Source organism: Coenobita brevimanus, chromosome 69, assembly GCF_032717465.1.
Source record: "Coenobita brevimanus isolate Jiangsu-jjx chromosome 69, ASM3271746v2, whole genome shotgun sequence".
Lineage (NCBI taxonomy): Eukaryota > Metazoa > Arthropoda > Malacostraca > Decapoda > Coenobitidae > Coenobita > Coenobita brevimanus.
In genome coordinates, this window is record NC_137022.1 from 30138929 (window position 1) to 30164897 (window position 25969).

The 25969-nt window shown below is 40.6% G+C and overlaps 2 protein-coding genes across 4 annotated transcripts; one reads left to right on the plus strand and one right to left on the minus strand.

The window, feature by feature from the left end:
* Positions 1-609: 609 nt before the first annotated feature.
* Positions 610-25969, minus strand: Sec23 (transport protein Sec23). Of its 3 annotated transcripts, XM_080277410.1 has the most exons (21): positions 25869-25962; positions 24776-24829; positions 23972-24056; positions 23476-23688; positions 23030-23209; positions 22261-22401; positions 21943-22098; positions 21352-21471; positions 20745-20942; positions 20158-20283; positions 19464-19612; positions 19006-19148; positions 18056-18311; positions 15368-15524; positions 14692-14843; positions 14087-14258; positions 13767-13922; positions 13003-13065; positions 12703-12729; positions 10305-10395; positions 610-825 (listed from the first exon to the last, which is right to left on the minus strand). In XM_080277410.1, exons 2-20 carry the CDS (start codon positions 24790-24792, stop codon positions 10306-10308), a joined length of 2601 nt encoding a protein of 866 aa, XP_080133536.1. In that variant the 5' UTR covers positions 24793-24829; positions 25869-25962; the 3' UTR covers positions 610-825; position 10305. The 3 variants fall into 3 exon arrangements, with proteins under 3 accessions (XP_080133536.1, XP_080133537.1, XP_080133538.1); XM_080277411.1 differs by lacking the exon at positions 24776-24829 and having other exon boundaries at positions 25869-25969; XM_080277412.1 differs by lacking the exon at positions 12703-12729.
* Positions 715-5828, plus strand: LOC145406178 (lymphokine-activated killer T-cell-originated protein kinase-like). The gene is made up of 7 exons (XM_080277375.1): positions 715-841; positions 2408-2489; positions 2598-2826; positions 2982-3134; positions 3645-3763; positions 4090-4196; positions 5227-5828. Exons 1-7 carry the CDS (start codon positions 715-717, stop codon positions 5826-5828), a joined length of 1419 nt encoding a protein of 472 aa, XP_080133501.1.

Genomic DNA, 25969 nt, shown 5'->3' on the forward strand with positions numbered 1-25969 from the left:
GCGAGATTATTTAGAATTTTGAGGTGCATATTCAGCGCTGACCTGACACCCAACACTGTGTACTTCTCAGTAATTACAGGTGTGACGGGACTGCTGAACGGACTTACCTGAGGGAGATAGGAAGCCGAAGTTGTCTTCACTAAAGTTTCAGGCATAAAAGCAAATTTTGTTATACTGTACATCGATCTGACTACACGATGACAACTGATGATTGAATATCCGTAGAAGCTCTGGCATTTATCATAATACCCAACATATTTGTCCATGACTGTTAGGATCTATGTATTTCTCCTTCAGCATTGCATTTTTGCTCAGGGGACGACATAATTGCATTACACCTTGTGCCCTTTTGCTTTTGAACTTAATGATATTGTTTGATGGAGAGGATGGCAAATGAGAGACTAACTAGGAGAGTTTATTGGATATGAGGGGTAGGGATGGAGAGAGATGGGACTGGGTGTGCCATGAAGGGAGGGCAGCCAAATTATAAAAGGCTGTGACATGGACATTATTTGTGGCCACCCCTTACAGAATTAAAGTAACTGGCTATAGATAGATATGATGGTTATGTTTAATTACTGAACTCTAATAGGTCAAAGAAAGCTTCAGTATGCTAGTATGATTTATTTTTATCAAGATTACAGTATAATGTAGTTTCTGATTTACAACCAAAGATGATGTATAATCACTGATTTGTATTTTTCCAGACTAAATATGGCAGAATTCCAGACTCCAGTACTGAAGCGAGTGAAGACATGCCACGTGCAGAGTCCCAGCATCAGCACCCCTCAGATTGTGATTCCACCGTCACCATGTATGAAGCAGCTGGGGTATGGAACGGGTAAGATGTAGCTGGAGTCAAGAGCCCAGAGTCCAGATAAACGGTTATCTGATACTCTAGGGATTTATACCTTATGCTGTATACAATAATTACATACAGCATTTCAGTGAGCATAGAATTATCATTTTGGTAAACACTGAGGTGGTTTGGCCATGTGGAGAGGATGGAGGGTGAAAGACTGACGAAGAGAGTGTATGTGAGTGAGGTGTTGGGGGGAAGAGGGAGGGGGAGGCCGAGGATGAGATGGAGGGATGGGGTGGAGAGGTATATGAGAGAGGGGGGGGTGAGTTGGGAGAAGGGCAGTGAAATGGCGGGGGACAGGGCGACTTGGAGGAGATTTGTTTGTGGCCACCCCAATGGGATTGAGGCGTCTGGCAATAGATAGATAGATAGATAAACATTAAGACAACAAGCTAATCATTTCTCAGCATGTGCATACCTCATTTGAACCTGTTTAAAATTATGTAAAGCTGTAATTACTGGACAAGTATTATCTCTGAAAGGGAATAAATTCCCCAAGCTAGACCTTGATAAATCATATAGCCCTGCTAGGTGACGGGAGAGCGCTAGCTCTCCCAGCAATGCAGCTACCCAGGCAGCGCATGAACTCTCAATCCTATGGTCTCAAGTCAAGGACTCTACCACTGAGCCATCCTACCCCCTTTATCTATGAAAGAAACTTGTTTTCAGCACAGGGTGTGAATTAACGTGATGTACAGGTATACCCCGGTTTAACAATGCGGGGTACCGGTATCTTATTTTGGGGTAGATTTAACGTCTGATCAGCGAAGTTAAGCAACGTTGGGTCTGGTTAGTACTTGGATGGGTGACCGCCTGGGAACACAAGATGCTGTTGGCATCCCTACGTGTCAAGTGGGGTTGGTGGAGGATTAGTGCCCCTCCCTGTAAAACAATTAACTCTAGGCCATTGGCCACCCCGTCTGGGATGCGTGGCGTCTGGCAATGGATGGATGGATGGATTTAACAAGTAAAGTATAGGGATGTGTTTTTGAGCCTTGGGTTTCTCCCTCAGCGAAGTCCTAAACCCACCCAAATGAGTCCAAAAACAAGTTTAAAGCCAATCTAAATGGCCTAACAGCTGTAAAAGAAACTAACTAAAGCCTAACACCTGTAAATAACTCACAAAAACCAACAAATACAATCTGAGAATCGTCAAATATAAGTCTGGAAAAACTCAAACTTAAGTAAACTGTACCCCAAAATGACAATGTTCACCCCAACTACTTGTATGACTAAAACACATTAATCTAAGTCTAAAAATAGTTTATAAATCACTCTAAACACACAATTTTAGTCTAAAATATCAAAATCGGTAAAAAAAATAATAAAATACCCATCATTAAACCAGGGTTTGGCCATCGTTAGGGGGGGTTCGGTGGTATTTCTACCCTCCTCGCTAAGCCAGGGTATCGCATCTAAGAGTATCGTATATCGAGGTATACCTATAAGACTGTTGCATAGGCACTATATTTTGTGCATGTTATAAAGGAGCTGTATTTCATACTGGTGTTACTGTACCTTTCTATTAATTTATATTTTCTTCAGGTGTCAATGTGTACCTGATGGAACGCTTTTCACCCATGCATGGCAGCTACAAGTCACCGTGGGCTGTGAAGAAGCTAAACAAGTATGTTGAACAAAGCAACATTTTGGAAATTCTGTATCATTATTATTCTGACTTATTTCATACTTAAACCTCCAGACAACTTCATCAAAATTCTTATTACTTTCCCAGGAAAAAGATAACTGATGATAACGGGGAGTTTACAAAGCGGCTGAGTTTTGAAGCTGAGATTCTGAGGACACTGAATCACCCAAACATCATTGGTTACCGGTCCTACACTTCCCACAAAGATGGCACCCCCTGCTTGGTGATGGAGAGCGGAGAGAGGTCCCTGGGAGATCTGATTGAGGCACGGGAGGAACAAGACCTTGGCCCATTTCCAGCAAAGAATGTTCTCAAGGTATACTGTACTTAAAATTTTCTAGGAAATTAAGATAACTAACTTACACTCCTCTCACTTTCAAACCATCAGCCCATCAGGCATGTAAAATACAGTACACCACAAAGACTGAATAACAAATACAGCAAATGTATTCCGATTTATGTTATTTTCAGGTAGCAGGTGATATTGCCTCTGCTCTCAAATACCTGCATGAAGATATGAAACTGCTGCACGGGGATCTCAAGAGTGCTAACATCCTCACCAAGGGACAGTTTGAAGTTGCCAAGCTGTGTGACTTTGGAGTCTCTCTCAGGCTGGATGAGCAGGTAAGCTTTACATTTATTTATTTATTTACTTATTTATTTATTTATTTATTTATTTTTTAATGCAGAAAAGAGAAACCAAATGTGAGAAACCTGCAACAGTACATATGTTATCCTCAGTGTCTAGAATTTGCATGGTACATTTCATACAAAAGTAATGCATGTTTTTTTTTGCTCATGGTTTTGTTAAATCCTTCAGTCCAGTGATATATTATATATATTGCTGTCTCCATGATTCTTTTCAGCTTAGGAGACTTTTTAAACTGGAGGGGTTAGATGAGGCCTTCATTAACCTCTTCGTTATTAAAGGGTTAACAGAGATGAATAAAATTGTCTGGTAGAGGCAAAACTAAAACAAATAAACCATATATTACAAGAGACTTCCCTTCAGCAGAATAAAATAATCTAACCAAAGGAAGAATAAAATACTGTAAATAATATTGCCATATTGAAGGGGCTAAGCATACTGTATATGTTTTAAGTTCATTGAACAGTATTTGGTTTTCTCGTCAGGGAATGGCACTCAAGAATCAGGCGTATGTAGGAACTGAGTGCTGGTCAGCATCTGAGGCCCTGCTTGGGGACACTCTCACCCACAGAACTGACATGTTCTCTTATGGACTTATATTATGGTAAGGTTCATGAGTACAACTAATATGAAGTAAGTGTGGATGGTCATGCCTCTTAGATGAAGTCAGGATTCCAAGGGCTTGAATGGTGAGTGAATCAGTGTGGCTCATTTAACTGGCCATGCTCTTGGTGGTTTTCCCTCTTGTCAAGTTTTTCTCTGTATGGATCCTTTCTTATCCCAAAGTGGGGGAGAGACTGGATGATGAGTAATACTGCAATATCAGGGGTACTATAGCAGTCTTTAGATGTTATCAAAACTCAGAATACTGTGCTTGATGTCATGGTATCAAAATCAGCGCTGAATAATTAATGTCTGTGTTGGTTCCAGGGAGATGTTATCACTGACGGCCCCACATGTAAGCATCCTGGACTGTGATGATTTGGACACAACAGACAGTTTCTCCATGCAAGAGGATGAGTATGCTAAAGCACTAGGTTGTTATTATTATTATTACTGTTATTATTAAGGACCGGACAGCCTGTGGAATGCATATATGGAGTGCTTAGTTAGGAGTGTTAAAGTAGTGTGTGGTGTGGCAAGAGTAACAAAAGAGAAGAAAGGTGTGACATGGTGAGATGAAGAGGTTAAGAGAGCAGTGGAGGAAAAGAGGATGTGGCTAGAGTGGTTACAGAACAGGGGTTCAATTGAAATAACTGAATATACTGAGAGTAAGAAGCATGTAAAGAGACTAGTGAAGAGGAAAAAGGTGGTGGTAAATGAAGATCTAGGAGGAAAAATGAATGCAAACTACTCTGAAAATAGGAAGTGATTCTGGCAAGAGGTGCAGAAATGTAGAAGTGAGAGTGGAAAGAAATGTGAAAGTGTGTGGGAGGCCGAGGATGAGATGGAGGGATGGAGTGGAGAGGTATATGAGAGAGGGGGGAGTGAGTTGGGAGCAGGGCAACATGGAGGCGATTTGTTTGTGGCCACCCGTACGGGATTAAGGCATCTGGCAATATATAGATAGATAGTGTGGGATGTGAGTGATAGATTATTAACCCAGGGGGATGAAGTAAGAAGCAGATGGAAAGAATGTTTTGAAAGCCACTTGAATGGGAATAGAGAGAACAGAGTGGATGTAAACATGATTGGCTTTGGGGGTGTGCAGAGAAGGAATGCAGTGTCAGGAAATGTGACACTCGCACAGGCCCATTGGAGTGAGCAAACTTGGGCTGTCTGGACATTGCTACTTCTCACCCTGCCCTAGGGTGGGAAAGCAGGTCCAGATGATGATGATTATTATTATTACATTTTTTAAGGGGGTGTGGCTGAATCTGGACCATATGGAATGAGAAACACTGTACTGGAAGAGGTATACCTAACATTTTTGTAGGGTGTGCTGTTGATATTTTTCCTGCTATCATGCTTTCTGGACCCATGCACACCCCATCTTTAGGTGGGAAAAAGTGTAGTATGATGATGACTCTCTAATATGCAGGGTTTCAACTTGTATATTCCACTCAGGTACTCGGCCACCTCTGCCCAATGTTGTGTTGGGAGATGAATACCTTTCTGTGCTTGAGATCTTCTACGCCTGCACAGAAACTGAGCAAGCCAAGCGACCATCTGCCAGCCAGGTCTTGCACGTTCTCATGTGTGTCAGTGAGGGTACAAAACCTGCCGAGACTGAGGACAGCCTTGAAGATGAGAAAGAAACAGTTGGGAAAGAGAAATGCATTGAAGATGAGAATGACATAGATAAGACACATGTGAATGATAATCCAGAAGCTACTAAGGAAGAAAACACTGGGGAGAGCTGCTTGGAAGATGGAAGTGAAATGGCTAAGAAAGATTATGTGGCTGATAATCAAGAAGCTAATGGGAACATGGCTTACTTGGAAGACAAAGAAACCTCAGGCAAAAAATGTTCAGACAATGGAGAAGAACCTGATGGAGGAAAAAGGTACTTGCAGGAGAAGTTCAATGAAAACAAAAAATGTCTGGAGGAATATAAAGTACCAGAGAATAAAAACAATCCTGAAGAGCAGGAAGATGCTGATAACAAGGAGAACATTCTCAAAGACGATAAAATAATAAATGAAGATGGAACAGAAGGTAATGTGTGAGCCTTTTGAAGTGTCCTATTCACTTCACCTATTTCTCAGTTATGTAAATCATTTTATAAAATGTATGTTAATCCCTGTATCACATATCACTATATGAAGTGTGTGATAGAACAGTGGAATACTGTAGACAAAGCATTATCAATGTGCTGTACAGTATTACCTGAGGTGTACAGGATATTCTGATGCTGAAACCACCTCCCAGCACTAGTGTTGCCGGGAGATTTTTTTCCTCCTACAATTCAGATAGAGAGGGACTTCCGTTTTACTATAGATTCAAATCCCACGAGATCAAAGTTTTGCTATGGATATTCCAACTCCACCTCAACATGAAAAATTGGGCTGGGATGAAATGAGAATGTGCTACACACATATATTGTGGTGCCCTGAAACTTTGAATATAATCTGTAATCTCCTGTATTTTGGTTGGTTAATATACAGTTGGAGACAAAATTTATTATAAATACTATAACAATCAAGAACATTTCTATTTACATCATTTGTAATTCTGGATCCCACGTAAATGACACTTTCTGACTGCATAAAATCTAGCAAATTTATACAACTGGTATACTAATAAATAATCTGTTCCAAATCATTCACTCTGGGACATGATTAACACTATTCTGGGCTGATGATGCACCGCTGTGTCATTTATTGGCCAACTGATTCAAGGCCGATGACATGCCGGTGTGTCATTTGTTGAGATTTTTCTATCCATCTGTCTACAGCCAGATGCTTTTATCCCGTACGAGGTGGCCACAAACAAAAATCGCCTCCATGTCACCTAGTCCCCCACCATTTCATTGCCCTGCTCCCAGCTCACACCACCCTCTCTCATATACCTTTCCACTCCATCCTTCCATCTCATCCTTGGCCTTCCCTTCCCTCTCCCCCCCTTCACCTCACTCTCACACACTCCTTGATACTCTCGCACTCCATCCTCTCCACATGGCCAAGCCACCTCAATGTTTATCTCCTAACGTTTTCTATCACATGCACATCCCCACCACAATCCTTCAATTCCTTAATTGTAAATCTATCTCTCCATGTAACTGCACATGCTCCTCTCAATAACTCATTTCCACAGCTCTCACTCTTGACTCGTGTCCTTCCAACAAAGTCCATGCTTCACTTCCATACGTCAGAGTTGGCATCACAATACTGTCAGTGGATTTTCATGGTTCAAATACATGGCACAACATTTTGGTGAACACAAGTAACAAAATAACCTTTCGTTGGAAATGCCCCCCCAGGCCCAGGAACGGGGTAGAAAAGTTAAACAAGGCTGGCCCAGAATAGTGTTAAAATATCTGAAAATCTCCCATCCTACCCCTATGTTCTCAAACCTTCTACTGTATGTAAAATTAATATGTAACAAGTTAAGGGGTAAGAGTGTCTGAAGAATACTTAAACCTGCTTTCATATTTCATAATACTGTACACACTGCATACATGCCAAACATACCACTACATTGGTTTTGCAAATACAGTACCACAACAACATCTCAGCCCATCAAAATGAGCATTAAATAATTTGCCTGTCATACTGAATGAATGAAATATGGGAAGGTGTGATGGAGTTATACAGCATGATACCATGTAATGTACAGGGAATTTCTGAACTGTCAAACATCATATCAAAGCCAGATGTTATATATGTCAAGCCAGGACAGTATGGCCTCAGGTTCAAATGAACCCAAACCCAGTCAACTGCAGGCTGAATTTGCTCTTTTCCTGCAACCCATCATCCTCTTTTTGGTGGATATGGAGTTGTGGGGTGTTGGTTTTATTGGTGCTACTGTGTGAAGGTGTCCCAATGCAGAACTGAAGCCAATTTCAAAATGCAATACAAATATTAGTTTTGAATAATTTTGGTCCATTGTTCTTTTCTTGTATATTTGTTTCAAGAAATTATGGGACACTTTCATCTTTCAAAGATTATAGTTATTTTAATACAGAACATGGCATATAATACACTGGAATTAAAGTCATATTAATAACATACTACAGTTAGAAAATTATGGATATATGTTATCTGACAAAAGGTGTCACTCAATGTAGAGCTGCTCAGTGTAGCTGTCTGCCCCTTCCTCTCCCTCCTCCTTTCCATCCTTTTTATTCTTTCTTTCCTCTTCCTTTTGTCTACAGGTGACTCTACCCTGAGTGACAAGCCAAATGGTTTCCTGTACACCAGGAAACCATTTATTACCCTGGGTGGTAACCATATAACCAAATTATGGCGTCTAGTGGTTTAGCGGGCAATTAAGGCGCTCCAATTGGATTGAGCTGGTGCAGGTTTATATCCATTGGGTGGTTGGGGTTTATTGCTTATGTAATTCTACTCAGGGATGAGTGAGGCTGGTCACTCTCATCTTAAATGTCAGGACTAACTTGCCTAGCCCCAGGCTCCTATGCTCCTCATGAGGCAACACAGGATTAGATGATGAATGAATGAATAGGGAATACTGATCAAAACTGTCTAAACTATACAAGCCTTCACAAATACTGTTCTGTACTAAGCCTGTCAGCAATTAACTTCCATCATCATTTACACCAGGTTTATTATATACATACAGTACGTACATCATCTAACCCTGTGTTGCCCCATGAGAAGCATACAGTAGAAGCCTGAGGTTAGGCAAGTTGGTCCTGACATTTAAGATGAGAGTTACAAGCCTCACTCATCCCTGAGTGGCATTATGTGAGCAATAAACCCCAACCACCCCTTGGATATAAACCGACACAGGCTTAATCCAGAAGGAGCGCCTTAATTACCCACTAAACCACCAGGTGCAAAAGTCTGGTTATCTGGTTACCACCCAGTGTAGTAAATGGTTTCCTGGTGTACAGGAAACCATTTGGCTTGTCACTCAGTGTAGACTCGCCCGTAGACAGAAGAGGAAAGGGCAGCCACCCAAGAGCAGCACTACATCGAATGAGTGGATGAACAGGTGTATTTCCATAATTAAAAGAATATTAAATATAGTACTCAAAATATTTATGTTTAATTCTAACCTACCAATAATGTTCCATTCATGTGACAAGTGTATAAAATATACTTTACCAAATAAAATATCAAGCAATGCAAGAAATAAGCTAATGGATAATGAACACTTACCTGTACTGTGATAATTTCATTTTGTTTTTGTAAAAACAGTTTCGTTTTCATTTCGATTTCGTTTTTAAAAGCTCCAACATGCTTGCATGTGTCGGCCTTGGTCACCTAATGGCGGCTCTCCACGTTGCATGATCCATTGCAGCCTCCCTGTTCAGTCCCTTAACCCTAAGGTCACACTTAATGACCTCGTCCCATGTCTTTCTTGGTCTACCCCTCATAACCCCACCCCCAATATTAACACTTCTCACCTTCCTCACCCAATTATCATCCCCCATCCTCTCCACATGTCCAAACCACCTCAATCTACCTCTCCTCATCACAACACCAATACACTCCAGTCCCATCCTACCTCTCAACTCTTCCATCGTAAACCCAGCCCCTCCAGGCCTTGGACGCAGGAACACACTGCACATCCACCTAATCATTGTCATTTCTGTACGTCTAAGCAGGCAAATATCTTCCTCCTTCACTGCCCAGGTCTCACTACCATACAGCATTACACTCCTAACACATGCTGCATACAAAGACCCCTTAGCACGTAGGGAGAGCCCTCTCAATGTCAGGAGAGGCAACAGCTCCCTGAACTTCTTCCAACCACTTCTCACCCTAGCCACAGAGCTAGCTCCAGCCCCACCTCCAGCACACAACATGTCTCCCAAATAACAAAACTCTTCCACACACTCAGAAATTTTAATAATGCATAAAAAATTTAAGAAGATACTGCACTCACACTTCACTAACACTGTATTGTGCATTCACGGTAGGGATTTACACATAAACTAAATAATTCTCCTTCTGATATGATTATCAAGAAGCATAACGAAAATGTAAAATTTATGCATATGAGTTTCCCTAGCAAATTTGAGCACACACAGTTTGTCAGAAATCAAACATGCATGTTGTGAATGAACTGTGGCCATGTCACTGATAAATTAAGGGGTCGTTTAACAGATACATCATGCTCCAAATATTCTAATTATCTTCAGCCACTTAGTCTCGTGGGTAAGAGCAAACATAACTGACCAAGGGACTGACTGTTCAATCCTATTCAAGGGCCATTGGTCAATACCAAGAAAGGTATCTGGGCACAAAATGCTTCACATCCTGGAAAAGCCATCTATTACTACTGACCCTTTACTTATGGGTGGAGTACTAGTCCTCTGTCACTCATTCGCCAGGTGGTGTTACAGGTGGAGTACATGTGCTCCTGATGCTTAAGGTAACTGAAATATCATTGTATGTGATGTGCCATGTTTTTCACATCCCCTAATCAAGGGGTTACAAATACCGTATAATGCTATTAAATTAATTATTGTTCCTTATACAGTGTATGATAAGTATGTCCTATGAGTGTATTACCTTAAGCATTAGATGTGACTGCAAGCTTCTTGAGATGTTCCATAAAAACTTGTAAGCTGACATCATCAGTGAGAACCGGTGCACCGCCATCCTGAAACACAATATTTTATTCAGTACCATATGACAATACACACTCCTGTTTTGCTGGAATAAACTCCAGGCTTTATACCTATTTTGTACTACTTTCTAATACCAGTAGTTAAAAGTAATTACAGATCTATTAAGCACAAATATATGCCTAGTAATAATTTACAGAACTGTAAAGAAAATGCTAATGAAAGTGTAAACAGCTACTAAAAAAAATCTTTGGTTTATTAAAATGTCTGATGATGCTAAAATATGCTGTACAGCACAGTGATGTCTAAACTCCTGCATTTCAGAGCTAAAGATCTGTTCAAAAGATCTGACAAACATCTCAACCGTGGTAACAACATATAAGGCAGAGGGATGTAAATTTACCACAAGGTGCATATGTAATAACCAGTGATGTTAAATGTTTCAAAATTACACGACATATCTTGCACCAAGCTGTATTACATGTATAGCCACTCGTTCCATTCTGACATCTGTCAACAAATCAACTTTTTATTCATGTCCATGAGTGCTCACACGTACATTATACATATCTATCAATCTATCTATTGCTAGAGGTCTTGATCCCATAAGGGGTGGCCACAAACAAATTGCCTCCACGTTGCCGTCCCCCGCCATTTCGCTGCCCTTCCCCAAGCTCACATCCCCCCTCTCTCATATAACTCTCCACTCCACCTCTCCATCTCATTCTTGGCCTCCCCCTCCCTCTCCCCTCCTCCATTTCACTCACATACACTCTCCTCATTAATCTGTCATTCTCCATTCTCTCCACATGGCCAAACTTTCCCATAAATCCACTTCACTCCCTTGCAAGTTCATCTCACACACAGCCATCACATTTAAACTTTCTTCCTTGAAGATCACTGCTATTTCTATTCAGTTAAATTCTTATCCACAACTCTGATATTTCACACACCTACACATGCCTGACTAACTTTACCATATCCTTGGCAAGCAAGAACATGCAGAACTAAGTTAATCTAACCATTTAGGTAGCTTCTAAAGGACTGGCACCTGACTATCATATCATGTAATTATATAATTCATAAGGCTCCAGCATGCTTGCATGTGCCAGTCTTGGTGACCCAATGACGGCTCTCCACGCTGCTCGATCTCTGGCAGCCTCCCTATTCAGTCCCCTATCCCTGAGGTCAAACTCTGAGACCTTGTCCCAGGTCTTTTTTGGTCTGCCTCTCGCAACCCTATCCCCGACATCCACACCTCTCACCTTCCCTTTGCCAATTCTTCAGTTGTTTTCCTATAATGTACAGATGCATTTCACAATGCCTGCCAGATAGTCAATCTGCCAATAAAGTTAAAAAAGGGGTTGCCAAGCCCTTGTCATGTGCTCCTCCTCACATAATTCATCTAATCAACTTGATCCCTGTCAATTCCTTACCCTTATCAAGTTCCATACCTCACTTTGTAACACTCCTTTACTACATCCACCTACCTTCCTGGCCTAACACACCTTCTCCCTCCTTCAAACTCACTCACATGCACCGTTTTCACCACCCTATCTACATCCACTCTCTCTAACTGATCGACATTCAGTGTGTGTACAAGTATCTTGTCCTGTTTTTTATCTTAGCCCTTTCACAAAAGTAAAATGTTTTTTCCAGCATTTTTACAAAGCTATTTTCACGGAAAGAATTGCATTTCAGCAATTATGTAAAACATTAATAGTTAATGTCACTTTATTGTGAAAGAGAAATTATTTTAGGCATGTGAAAGGGATAAGAATCAGATACCACTGCTTTTCTCTATAACACAAGTGCAGCTATATCTGACTGTAACTGTTAGAAACTTTAAAGCCAGATGTAATTTTCCTTCGTAATGTATACAAATCTAAGATACCCATACATTCACATATGATGGTATAGTATCTTCAAAAGCATACCTTTATCCTTTAACTTTAATTTACTGAGACTCAAATGCTTTGGTACAGCACAGAAAGCAGTGGTAACTCTAGGGTCCAATAAAAGACAGTTCCAACACTTTAAGAAAATAGACCTTTTAGTTATAATATTCTACAGCACTACCCCAGCATAAGCAGCTACATTTCTACAGCTCCAATGTGCAAAAGCATCATGTACGATGTGTGTGCATTGTGTTTGAATAATTCTACAATATTCCTTAAACAAATAAAGCGTGCTGTCTTTACACCTCCACCAATACCAATAAATACATACATAAATAAATAGATAAATAAAAATAACTAAGATATTGTGTGGGCACTTGACTGCTGACCACCACCACCACCATCAGCACCTTCACCAAAATAAACACAGTACAGTATAAATACCGTAGTATTGGGGTCTGGGATGGCTGACTGAAAGGTCAAAATTGGGAATTCCGAATTAATAACTCCAATCCACTTGAACTACAATACACTATTAGCTACTGTTACTAAAATTCTGAAAATAAAAGTACAGTACAGTACTACAAATTCTGAGTCTGTGAATCCAAAACAAAAGTAAAGACTCACTAAATAAAAGGTAAACAAAACTAATCAGTACTGATAATACAGTATAACAAAATCATAAAAACAAAAGTAACTAAACAATAAAAAATACTTAGAACTCAGATGATATTTTGCACTTACTCCTCCATACATGGCGTTGTTGTGGGTCTGTGAGGGGTTCACTTTTGACAACAGGAATCTCGCCTGAAATGATTAATGAGAAGAATGTAAATCACCATCACCAAAAAAAAACAATAACCCCTATTTTTCAAGGGTTCAGATAGTCAATCCTCGCTCGATCATTTTGCTGTATCTGATGCTTTGGGTATACTGTATTTAATTCAAGTTAGGGCACATATTCTGTACTCCTTTCACCCTAATCTGGGTCTAATATTCATACTTTTGCAGTTAATTTATATAGTTCAATAGCTGAAAAGACAATTTCTAAGCTGACAGAGGCCTAGTATGGATTTCTACCAGCAGATAATCAAACAAGAAAGTAACAGACATACCCTAATGTAAGTTGACACAATGGAACAGCAGGTAAACTTCTACCACTACCATTCAGTACCGTTCAGTATTGAGTACAGTATGAAAATGGTGAGACACATTGGTACTGTATCTGTACTACAGCTTACCAAACTAACCAAAAGGCTGAAATTACGAAGATGAAAAATTTGATCCACATGCAAGAAAATTATTTATTACAGGACAACACATTTTTTTGTTCAACTTGGTTCTTCTTCGAAGGCATAAATAGGAAGGAAAAGTGTGTTTAAATAATTATACAGCAGGGTTGTGGGAAAAATAGTACAGTAGTAGAATTAGATGTACCAGAAAACAGGGGACCAGGGAGAGAGGATGAGAGATGAGATGAAGACATAAAACATGAGATGGCAACTAACCTGTGAGCCACCTTGTTCCGTCTCTACATAGCGAGGGATGGGAAACCTTGTGGCAAGTATATCCTGAGCATCATCAACTGGCGCTTGTAAAAGGTCCTTGAATGAGGCATATTCCTCTTGCTCATGGTATCCTTCCTTCTTCCATGCAGCCATTGTCTGAAATACCCCCCAATTGAAAAATCTATAAAAATAAAAGTGACAGAACAAATGATAATCCTTGAATAAAAGCAGAGAGAAAGAGAAGAAAAAAGAAAAATGCATCTTATAAAAACGATTTACTTTATTTCTATACACTGTTTTTTTATCTCCATTACACTGACCTCCCCCAAGAAGATGAGAACCAAGAAGAATGTGTCGAGGAGAAGGATGCGATCTGGCTGAATGGATGCCGTGTCCAGCATGACCGCCTCATTGCCATTGAAGGAATAGCTGTGCAGTGTTGGCTGGATCATGGTTAGGCTCTCCATCACACACTCACGGTTCAACATACACCTGAGAGTAAGAACGTGTGTATCATCATCATCATCATCATCATCCAGACCTCCTTTCCCACTCCAAGGTGGGGTCAGATAGGATCCAGGGCCAGAGAAATTTTTGACAGAATTAAATACTAATCAAAATTTGCCCACATGAATGAACCATACATGTGGTAAGTAGATGAAGACAACTTTCTGTATCACTGAAGGTAATAACTGCAACCATATCAATACAATTATACCAGAATTAAACCTTACTGGAATATGTACTATCTGTAAACTTGCATTGATGTGTGTGCACGTGCACACATGCACACACACAAACTTACAAAGTTCTGTCACAGGAAAAATATCAAATAATGCACATAAGTATTTCCAAGTCATGCAATACAAATGAAGCTCTGACACTTAGCAAATGAATGTCAACAACATCTTTCAAATCAACTGACCTGTAGAATGACGTTTCATCAGGTGAGTTATTGAAGACTTGCAGGAACTGTGAGCGTCTGAGGTGGAACATAAACTGTGGGTAGAGACTGAAGTTTTCCTGGAATCTATAGCTGTTTGGATCGTTGGGAGTGAAGTCTCCAAACTTCTGGCACTGCAAGGTGAAAAATGGCAATATAGTACTTAATTACAATCATAACACCATAAATGACCATTGTACCTATAACTAAACAGCTCCATTTGAGATTTACCTGGCTTCCAGCTCAAAACAGGATAGATACAGCCACACTGAGCAACAAATGGAACCCATTTTACAGTTGACACACCTACTGTTGTTATTTATGCTTATTACCTGTCATCAAATCATGCCAAATATTGACATAATTGTCATACAGTTAACTTTGCTCACTATCATAATCCTTAATCCTCTGAATCCAAATAGCATTTTTAGTTTACTGCTGCTGCCACCAGACAAATATATTCAGCTCAGATAAGATTTTTCAGATTTAAGAGGTCTGATACAGCCTCATAGATTCTTTCAGCACGAGGCCTTTTCCAAGTTGGAGAGAGAAAAACAATGATGTGACAGCAGCAAAAAATAGCCAAAATGGATGTCACCCACATTCTAGGGGCTAATGAAGTATGCACAGGGGTCCTACATAAAAGTGTTAGGCCTACCAATCTTATAAGCATTCTGTCAACCCATCGGAGAACATCTGTTCCGTCTTGGTCTGTTTCTGATCGATGGACGGCCAAGCGAGCCATCAACACTGCCGATGCCTCCTGATCAAAGCCAAGGGAAATGTACTGTTGTCCACTCTGAGGATCCGCCCAACTGAAAAGAGTAAGGAGATTTTGTAGCACCTTGTTCCATTCACTATATACTGAAGCATTACATCATCATCATCATCATCATCATCTCTGACACCATGTTCCCACCTTGGAATCCTTCAGCAAGAGATGGCTATGACAGAAGCACCTCCAGGCTACTTTATCCTCACATACCACTCTCAAACACTCCACTTTGTCTTCCTTCTCTCTCACCAATATCTTGTTACTCAACAGGGAATGGCATGCCAGGAGATCCTTCTGTATAGCCCATCCCTTACAAGATGCAGCATCAGGAATGTGATAGTGGCAAAACAACTATAGCATATTTACTCAAACCTGACAAAGAATCTAAACATTGGAGGGTTGATTTCACAAGTAACCAAGGAGACAAAGATCCCAAACACTTCTCAGCTCAGCTCATGGATAAGTGTAGAGTGGAGGGTTTTCATCAGAACTGGGCACTGCAAACGAAAATTCACTTCCACAAATGCAAATCCGTAAACTCAAACCACTACCTTCCGCAACCGCAAATTTCTTGATAATTTCATTTCCGCAAACACAAACCACTTGTATCTCTTTTAGTACCATGGCATCACTTTCATTTTATTCTGGTTACCATTAGAGGATTTTATTAAGTTTAGGATGACATTTTTTGTAATCAAGGGGTTAAAAATCATCTCTAGTTACTCATCCACTACAATCATATCTTTATTTACTCTATTCTGACTAACAATAGGTGACTGTGAAGTTTGGAAATTGTCTGCAGTACTGAACGGGATATATAAAATTATATTTATAGTAAAATTATATTCATAGTAACCCTTCCAAATTAGCGAGGGTTATGTCCCAAACCCCCTCATTAATTCTTGAAATTCGCTAATTCTTGACGCCTTCCTGAAAATGGCATTTACCGGTAATTGTGTAGCCTATGAACCACTGATATTGTAATGCATTTCCCATAAATAGGCGTTTCTTGTCAAATTTGTTTCCCCGTTGCTTTTAACTGTTCAGCTGTGCCAACTCATGTTTGATTTCTCGGAGTAACGATGGAAGGGATTGTTCTAAGTGTTTAACTAAACCTCACCTAACCTAGTTTAACTGTACCTAATACTTTAAGCAAACCTAACCTAACCTACAGCTGGGAAATTGGGAAACAAAGTCCACCTTTGAATACATACAGTAGAGTAAGTTTCTTCCATAGTGCAGGAAACAAATTGTATGGCTTAACGGCTTAACCCTTCAATGGTCGTGGGTTCAGAAATTTGTGTGCACCCCTGCTCGGCCTCGCACCGATTTTTCAAGGATTCCAAAAGGAATTAACTTTTCTTACAGATGTGATTAGAATTGTCTGGTGCACCTAGCAATGTGTTTTTTAGCTTCCTAAATCCATCCTGTGATTCGCTATGATTTTTGGAAGAATTCATAAACTTACAGTGCATGTGTCATATGGACGAAAACATCTGAGATTAGGTGACCGCCTGACTGCTTGGGATGGTAGCATAGAGTTGTGTAAACATACCAGTGACCTTCATTCCCTTCCCATAACTGTTCACATTCTTCACAGCTCACGCTAACTCGACATCACTGACACCGGTACTGTAAAGGGTTGCTCAACGCTGGAGGCTATTAAGAAGTTAATGGAATACAATATTGTTTGTATCAATACTCTCTCTTTCACATAAACACACAAAAATGAACAAAAGACTGAGCGCCAAATGCGCATATAACTTTCAGCAGAAAGACCTTACCAATTCAATTCATATTCTTCAAGTTTATTTTCTGTATTATTATTATTATTATTTTTTTTTTTTTTTTTTTTAAGGAAGAACTCGCTCATTAGTGAAGTCGTTAATTATGAGTTAGGCAATTATGGGGTTTTGTAGTATTATAATATTATTATATTAGTATATCAGGCAGTTTTTACTACAAAACAAGGGTAAAGCATTCGCTACTGTAGATAAATGAACTAAATTATTACATTTCACAGGTCACACTTGACAAGCTGACACACCAGTCCACCTCTGTTCCTCTGCTCTAACCTCCTCTGTCCTCACTCCTTAGTCACAGTCAGACTCTTCCAACAACTGAGACAACTCCATCCTGAGCAGGTCCATGTTGCCCTTCATAAAAACAAACCACTCAAAGTTCTGAGTCCACAAACACAAAACCACAAATTTGTGTAAAATTTGTCATACACACAAATCTACAAACAAAATCACACTTCTGCAACTGTGGAATCTGCGGTTAGAGGGAAGTGATTGCGGAAGTCCCCAGCTCTGGTTTTCATTAGTAACCATGGAGACTCAGGGTAATATAGAAATTTTGAAGGCAAAAGACCTACAAAATCTTATAAGGAGGACAGAAGAGGAAAAAGCAACCAATTTTCTGGAAATGGTGGTGACCCTGATGCTGGTTTGCCCGGTGGGGTGATCCAACTAGTAATAGAAGACTTAGGTTTACACAGAAATCTTAAAAGAAATGCAGAAGAGGCACAGAAACCTTTTAAGGAGGATACAAGAGGCCAAGGCAACTCACTTTCTAGCAACAGTGGTGACCCTGACCCTGGTTTGGCCGGACGGGTGCTGGTAGCGTGTGATGAACTGGACATGGCCTCGACCACCTGGGACATCACTGCCCTGTTGGTTGGCCACCTCGAAGAAAATGGCCACAGTGGTGCTCGGGGTGAGGCCACAGAGCTTCCATTTGGTGGTGTTCCCAATTCCTATCTCCATGTCTGCCACATTAGGGCCCTTCTCATTGGCTGATACGCAGGGGCCAAGAGCTCCAGCAACTACAAAAAATACAGTAATAAAAATAATGAATAAATAAATAAATAATCCATCCATCCATCCATCAACCAATCCTATGTTGCCCCATGAAAAACAGAGAAGCATGAGGTTAGGCAAGTTGGTCCTGACATTTAAGATGAAAGTAACCAGCCTCACTCATCCCTGAGTGGCATAACGAGAGCAATATACCCCAACCACCCCTTGGATATAAACCTACACAGGCTCAATCCGACTGGAGCGCCTTAATTACTCACTAAACCACCAGGTGCCATAATTTGGTTATATGGTTACCACCCTGCGTAGTACAATGGTTTTCTGGTGAGAGGAAATCATTTGGCTTGTCACTCAGTGTAGAGTCACCCATAGGCAGAAGGAATGGGAAGGAATGAAGAAAGACAGAAGAGGGAGTGTAAAGTACCCCTAGGCAGATGGAAGTGGAAAGAATGAAGAAAAGAAAGACAGAAGAGGAAGGACAATATATAATAAAGTAAGATAAAATCAGTCCCAAGCTTTCCAGTAACTACAAACTGGGAAATAAATAAACAAAGTCACTATTTGCAGTTGCTTTTTTTGATGTTCATCAGACATACAAGGACCTTCTCACAGGCCGACATGCATGGTCCAACAGCTCCAGCAACTAAAAACAAAGGAATAAAATTCATACAGATACTGAGCAACAATGAAATTAATACTTACTCTTTAGTTCCCTTGATGTTTTGACTTCGAGTGTAGCATTGAAGGCCATCTCCAGGTTGCCCTTCTCATCTCTGGCAAACACACGCTGGAATGTTGTTCTAAAGAGAGACGAGTTGAACGAGTCACCCAGGACCATATGGCCACTGAAACAGGAAAAAAGCCAAATTGTCAGTCATGGCCTGATGTGTATGAAAGGGGCTTAAACTGAAATGGTACAGTACAGTAAATCTCACTATATCTAAATAACGGAGAGGTTTCAGTCTCAGAAATAAATGACTGATAAAAACATCTCTCTACAATGCCATAAGTCCTTAATGAACACGTTCTTTACTATCGTGTAAGATTACATCAGCATTGGAATACCATACCTGATTATGGTAATCTACAACCAAAACAACATAGTCTGTTCAAGATAAAAAGTAGCATAACAGGTCATGTACAGACCAAGGTGCACTAACCCAGTGTAGTTGGCACAGTACTTCATCTCGTGCAGGCCAACCTGGTCCAGGGCACAGGCATAGAGGTCAACCACATGCCCGTTGTCTGCTACACGCTTTGCCAGGCCCTCGTAGAACTTTATCGCTTTCTTCATGTACTGGCAGCTGTCCTACAAGTAAAATAATTGTAGTATATTAAAAAAAAAAAAAAGTGCAGAAATGCAGAAGTGAAGTGGAAAGAATTGTGAAAGTGTGAAGAATGTAAATGGTAGATTATTAACCCATTGGGATGATGTAAGGACCAAATGGAAAGAATATTTTGAAAGCCTGATGGATGAGAATAGAGAAAGCAGAGCCGCTGCAAACATGATTGGTTTTGGGGGTGTGCAGAGAAGGAATGCAGTACCAGGAAATGTGACACTTGCACAGGTGAAGAATGCTGTGAAGTGGTTGGAAAATGGGAAAGCAGCTGTGGTTGATGAGATGTATGCAGAGCTGATTAAGGCTAGTGGAGGGAGTGGAAGGAGGTGCTTGTTGGAGATATGTAAGAAGGCATGGATGAGTGAAACTGTGCCAGCAGAGTGGAAAAAGGCTGTGATTGTACCCCTGTACAAAAATCAACCATCCCTCGCATTTATACCCTTATGAACTACATTTAACTGGAGTGCTTGAACCCAATAAACCACCAGGTCACCATAATATATCTAGTACCGACCTTTTCAATGTCGTGGTGAGAACGTATGGGCTTCCTGAGGTCATCATCCACCACCATGCCAGGGCCATATGAGCAAGCACCACCCAGGAAGGTCAATATCCGAGCTCCAGTGTTGGGGTAGCAAGCCTGGAACAAAAAAAAAAAATTAAAAAACCCATCCATCCAACCCTTTTTTGCCCATTCAAGAATGTAAGGGGCCAAGATGAGGCTGCTCAGTCCTGACATTCCAGGCAAAGGTGACCAGCCTCATTTGCTCCTAAGAGGCATTATGTGAGTGGCAAACCCCAACTAACCTTCAGATGGAAACCTTACAAGCTCCATCTGGTTGGAGCTCCTTAACCCACTAGAGCACCAAGGCATCAATTTATTAAATGGTTACCACCCACCACAGTCAATGGTTTCCTGGGTTATAGGAAACTGGTTTGGCCAGGCAATGCCCTCAGACAACCAACCTTCAGAAACTACCCTACTATTTTAACAGAGGGCAATACTCCTAGCTTATAACCAGTGTATTATATCTAGTCACTATCACCTGCAAGAACTCTTCCTTAGCTAATGCCATCTGTTGCACCTCAGGCAGTACTAACCTCAAGGAGACCAATAGCAATGGACAGTGCTGCCCCTGAAGCTCTGAGCGGTCTCTTGCCAGTGTTGACGGTCCAGGGGTCTTTGCGAAGGTCTGCCAGGATGTCTTGCAGCATCATCTCACACTCCTGTACTGGCTGCAAGAACCGGTTGTTCATCTGGCCAGGCTGAGGAGCCGGTGCTGCCTGCCCTGGCATCTGCTGCTTGTACATTCACAATCATATTAGTATTTTTTAAATCTGGCACATATGTGTAACTACAAAACCGTCACAAATTACTGTACAAGCAATTCCTACAAGAAATTCTCAAAGACAAAGGTATCAATTACAATTAACCTGCATCATATACAGTGTACATGAAAATCTAAACACTCATCAACTAGCATGGCTTACTAACAAATATAAAGAATAATATCTAGCCACATAATACACTACAATCACATCAAACAGACCAGCCAAATGATGGCACACAGTTGCTGCTTAAAACTGAATAACCGTGTGGCTAGAGTGTCAGGCTTGTAGCCAGACATTACCCTTAGGGTAATATTTCCCAGGCTGACAGCCACCTACTTTCTCTTGTACATTACTGTAGTACATAATAATATCATACCTGAGGCTGTGCTGTCTTAAGTCCAACTCCAAGGTATTCCTGCACTGTCTTGGCTGTCTGATCTTTCATGCCTGGGAACACATACTGCTTCCTCATTACCTCATTTGCCAGTACGTGCACCTGAAACAACAAAATACCAGTTAACCACTTTTACCTCTCAATTATAACACCAACATTACTGCTTTTCTGGCTGCCACAACAAACTTTCAGAGAGCTTGAGAAAGACATCTCATGCTGAAGGGGTTAATAACAATCTCCAATAACTGAATTTGTATTAAGGCCACTTTTACATGCACAGTATTTAAGGTGGCTACCATCTATCAATTGGTATCAACTGAAGGGATGATGGGAGATCTCTAAAACTGAATGCATTGTACAGCCAAGTGGGTAGCAACTAGATTGGCCTCTGGGTATCAAAGGTTAATACAGTATTCTATTACCATATTACTTAACGAGCACTACTGGTATTATTCAAAGTTCATTATGAGACAATCATAATTTGCAAACTAATGAAAACTCTGTGATCAACATCAGTTCACTATTTGGCTACCAATATCTGTGCATTAAAAACAATATATTGTATATACTCACGTGGACATGCCGTCCAAATGTGATGAGTCCTACTAGAGCATTGGCTGGCATTAGGGAGAGAGACATAGTGATGGATTCTTTAAGGGCTCCCAGCTCCTCTTCATCCACACATGTATCCACCACAAACAGGAAAATGGGTGGTAAGGTTTGCTGCCGCTGCGTGGATGAGAGGAAGATTAAACAACCATTAGGTCACATGCAGCATCTGTGCATTATATGCACAAACACAAGAATGAGAATGCTAGAAAAATATCTCTGATCCTGGCTCAGAAACTCACAATAACAATACCAAAACATCCACATCCATAAGCAGCATACCATGATGGTGTACTCAATAGTGGAGTAGGTAGGGAAGAGCTCTGCTGGCTGACTCTGTTCACTGATTGAGGCATAGGAACTGGGGAAGGGGTTACGCTGGAAGCAGAAACAACATACCCACATCTTCGACCTAAAATCAACCTGTGTATAAGAAAGGCTGTTACAGATCTGTAGAGCATACACACCATACAAGCTTAATTTCATGAAAAAAATCATTGTAAAGGACATGTCATTATCGCAGCATACAGAGAAATATAAACATAACATTACTGTATAGAACAGTAACTTATAAATTTATACTGCATCATTTCTCTTGACTACTGCCAAGAGACAGACATGTGATGAGGACACTTATCACAGTACAGGTCAACTATGACTCTGTACTAGTTTTTCTGACCACTTCCAGTATGGTAAAAATTATCTTATCCTGCTACCTCCAAATGATTTTACTTAGCTTACCAGATACTTTAAAAAAAATGGAGGGGTGAGGTATGGCTACTAACCCTCTTGCTTAAGGTATGTGGTATTTTTGGAATCAAACTGGCAAAATGGCTATACTGTATATATACTGTGGAGCCTTTTTTAGCTCTTCATTACAAGTGTTAACAGATATTTTTTTAAACTTGGGACGGAGGTGGGGTTAGATATACCAGTAGCCTTCTTTAACCTTTTCACTATGAAATGTTTACCATGAGTTGAATACAACCACCTGAGGGCACCACAAATGATATGAATAACAAAGGGTGAAAAGAGGTTGTCAGTCCCACACCTGACAGAGAGGGTTGAGTATGGCTCCACACTGCATCTGGGTACATTTCAGTGGCTCGTAACAAATGGGAGGCAGGTCATCACGCTTCTTAAGAGGGGTGTACACGGCAGCAACAGGTACGACCATTCGGGTGGCTTCTATACGGCTTGCAGGCCACACATTCCAAGAGAACCGAACACCCTGCAACAGAAACAGGCAAATCATAATCCATGAATGCTGGTGGTCCCAAAAGATTCTGGGATTGGAGGGTCTGAGACCATGCTATTAAAAAAAAAAAAATGCAGTCATCACGGCCTGGGAGAGGAGGATTTCGTGGGTACTAAAACACCAGTGCCCAGAAAGCATGCCTGGAATTTACTAAGTCGATAACAGATATATGTCCAACTCTTATGATATTCAGTGTATCTAATGAAAAATCATTGCCTAAAGAACAAGATCAAACTTACCTCTGTATTTTCTTGTGTGTCTATAAACTCCTGGAATGATGCTTGTTGCTGCTGCTGCTGCTGCTGTTGGTGTGCCCCATACTGTTCCTGCTGGTATTGCTGGCCATACTGCTGAGGCTGTGGCTGATAACCATGCTGTGGCTGCTGCTGCTGCTGTGCCTGGTACCCCTGCTGTCCCTGAGGCTGATAGGTTTGCTGTTGTTGCTGGTACCCCTGTATCAGTGTAAATGGTACTCATTCATTATTATACTATCATCAATAAATTACACCACAGAACCCAATACCTAATTCAACCAAAACACACTACTGAACAGCACTGTATCAGCATCTGTGATATTTATGCTACAAAACTTTTCCAAAAACTTAATCACACACTCATTAAATCTTATATAATGCAGTACTGTAGTTACTGGACATACCGGTACTGACCACTGCAAAATATTCGCTCTTGAATAAATAAATACAGGTACCGGGTAGTTATAAACACTGTCCTCACCTGTGGCTGGTACCCCTGTTGCTGGTACTGGTCCTGCCCAGGTTGTTGGTACTGCTGGGCTGCCTGTGGTTGGTATCCGTACATCCTGGAAACATTCAACAGCACAATCAATTTACTGTATTGGTATTTTTGCTGCACAGTACAGTATACTGAAGGTCAAAAGCTGACCTATTAATCCAACGAGTCTACTTCACATGGGGAATATCCATCACTTTCCTCAACTTCATCCTGAAGTCCAATGGGTTTACATTCAGATGAGTCTGGAGCCATAACAATAACAACAGTCTACGGGGAGCCTCTCTCAGCTCAGGAGGATCAGCAAAAGAGATATGGTACAAGATGGGACAAAATACTAGATAAACATTTGTCCTTGACCATACAATATATCTGTACTCTACACAGGGACAAATGCTTATCACAGGTAACATATTTCCTTCATTATCCTGAATAAATTTTCCTAACTTCATATAATCTCTCTATCTTTAGTTAGATGCCTTAATGCTGTATGGGGTGACTATAAACAACTGCCTCCATGATGTCCTATCCCTTGCAAATTTGCTGGCCTCCCCCCATCTTACATCCCTCACGTAATGCTCCAGTATTAGACAATGGAGTAGCATGCATAGCTTATCAGTACTTATGCAGAGTAACCAGAGTTCAAACTGGAGATCTGTAAAATACCTCACAAATTACTGTACTGTTCAGTACAGAACTTTCTCCACATTATAACCAACGCAAAACTTCTAGGATCATTAAGCAACTCATGAAATGTTCCATGATACAATAGTTCTCTGATTTACTTACAAGGATCCAGAAGCCATTACGGACTGTCTTAGCTACGATGGCCTTATGCTCCCACTGTAACAGATACCCCTCACATTACATTTAATTCTCTCACCTGCACAATACCATACATATATATACATACACCACATACAAAAATACAAATATACATATGTCACCTACAAAAATATAGATGTGACAGAAAGAATTAGGAGAAAAACATTACAGTGGTTTCTGGTTTGCCCATGTGGAGAGGGTGGTTAGCAAGACCAATGAGGAAAGTGTATGCGAGAGAGGTGGAGGCTGAGGATGAGATGGAGGGGAGGAATGGAGAGGTATATGAGAGAGGGGGGTTTGAGCTGGGAGCAGGGCAGTGAAGTGGCATTGGACAGGGTGACATGGAAATGATTTGTTTATGGCCACCCGTTACAGGATTGAGGCGTCTGGCAATAGACGAATAAACAAATAGAAAAAATATAAACATACATGCACACAGAAACGAGAAATAACTTATACCATGCTTGACAACACTCTCAGTTGCCTCAAACTACAATGTTCAGAGAATTGATCAAAGATGATATAACACTGTCACAATGGGGTTAAGTTGCCAACAACATACAAGTAATCACATACTACTGTATAGCAATCCACAAGACAATTTGGAAAGTGCAAATGGGTGGTGCTCCTAAACTCGGACTGTGCCATTTTCTGTTTAAGCTATGAACTGCTTATGGAATGTTTCACAATTACTAAAACCTTAGGTCAAGCCGAGTCACAGGTAACTTTAACATATTTTACTAGCGACTACATACGGTAAACGAAAGCTATACTGGAAGTTGGTACTGCAGTGTGATGGTGAGAGTCTATCTAGATAATATGAGGGCCTTTTGTTTAGGTTTTAAATAAATATTATACACCTACATAGGTTATCAAAACATCATAGAATTTTGACCAATTAGGAGCCACTTAGTTAAAATGCATTTCTGGACGTCAAGGTTAACATGCTATGATTAACACAACCTGCTGTTCTCTCACAAACAGGAAACTTTTAGTCAGTTTGCACTTTCTGCATCAATATCTGCTATCTACACAATAATCTAAGCCATAAGATTACCTGAGAGCTATTTAATGGTCAGGATGATGAACTGGAAGTGTTTAATGAGAGAAGGGCCAGACCGGCTCAGTGTCAACAGTCCTCACAACACTAGTTCCACG

What these genes read in the sequence shown, in the direction of transcription:
- LOC145406178 (XM_080277375.1), top strand. Translation starts at nt 715, where the DNA reads ATGGCAGAATTCCAGACTCCAGTACTGAAGCGAGTGAAGACATGCCAC. An exon ending in GCAGCTGGGGTATGGAACGG is followed by an intron (nt 842 to 2,407) that starts GTAAGATGTAGC and finishes TATTTTCTTCAG; the next exon opens with GTGTCAATGTGTACCTGATG. An exon ending in TGAGTATGCTAAAGCACTAG is followed by an intron (nt 4,197 to 5,226) that starts GTTGTTATTATT and finishes TATTCCACTCAG; the next exon opens with GTACTCGGCCACCTCTGCCC.
- Sec23 (XM_080277410.1), bottom strand. An exon ending in AACAGGGGTACCAGCCACAG is followed by an intron (nt 23,689 to 23,971) that starts GTGAGGACAGTG and finishes ACACTGATACAG; the next exon opens with GGGTACCAGCAACAACAGCA. An exon ending in ACAGAATGCTTATAAGATTG is followed by an intron (nt 14,844 to 15,367) that starts GTAGGCCTAACA and finishes TTCACCTTGCAG; the next exon opens with TGCCAGAAGTTTGGAGACTT.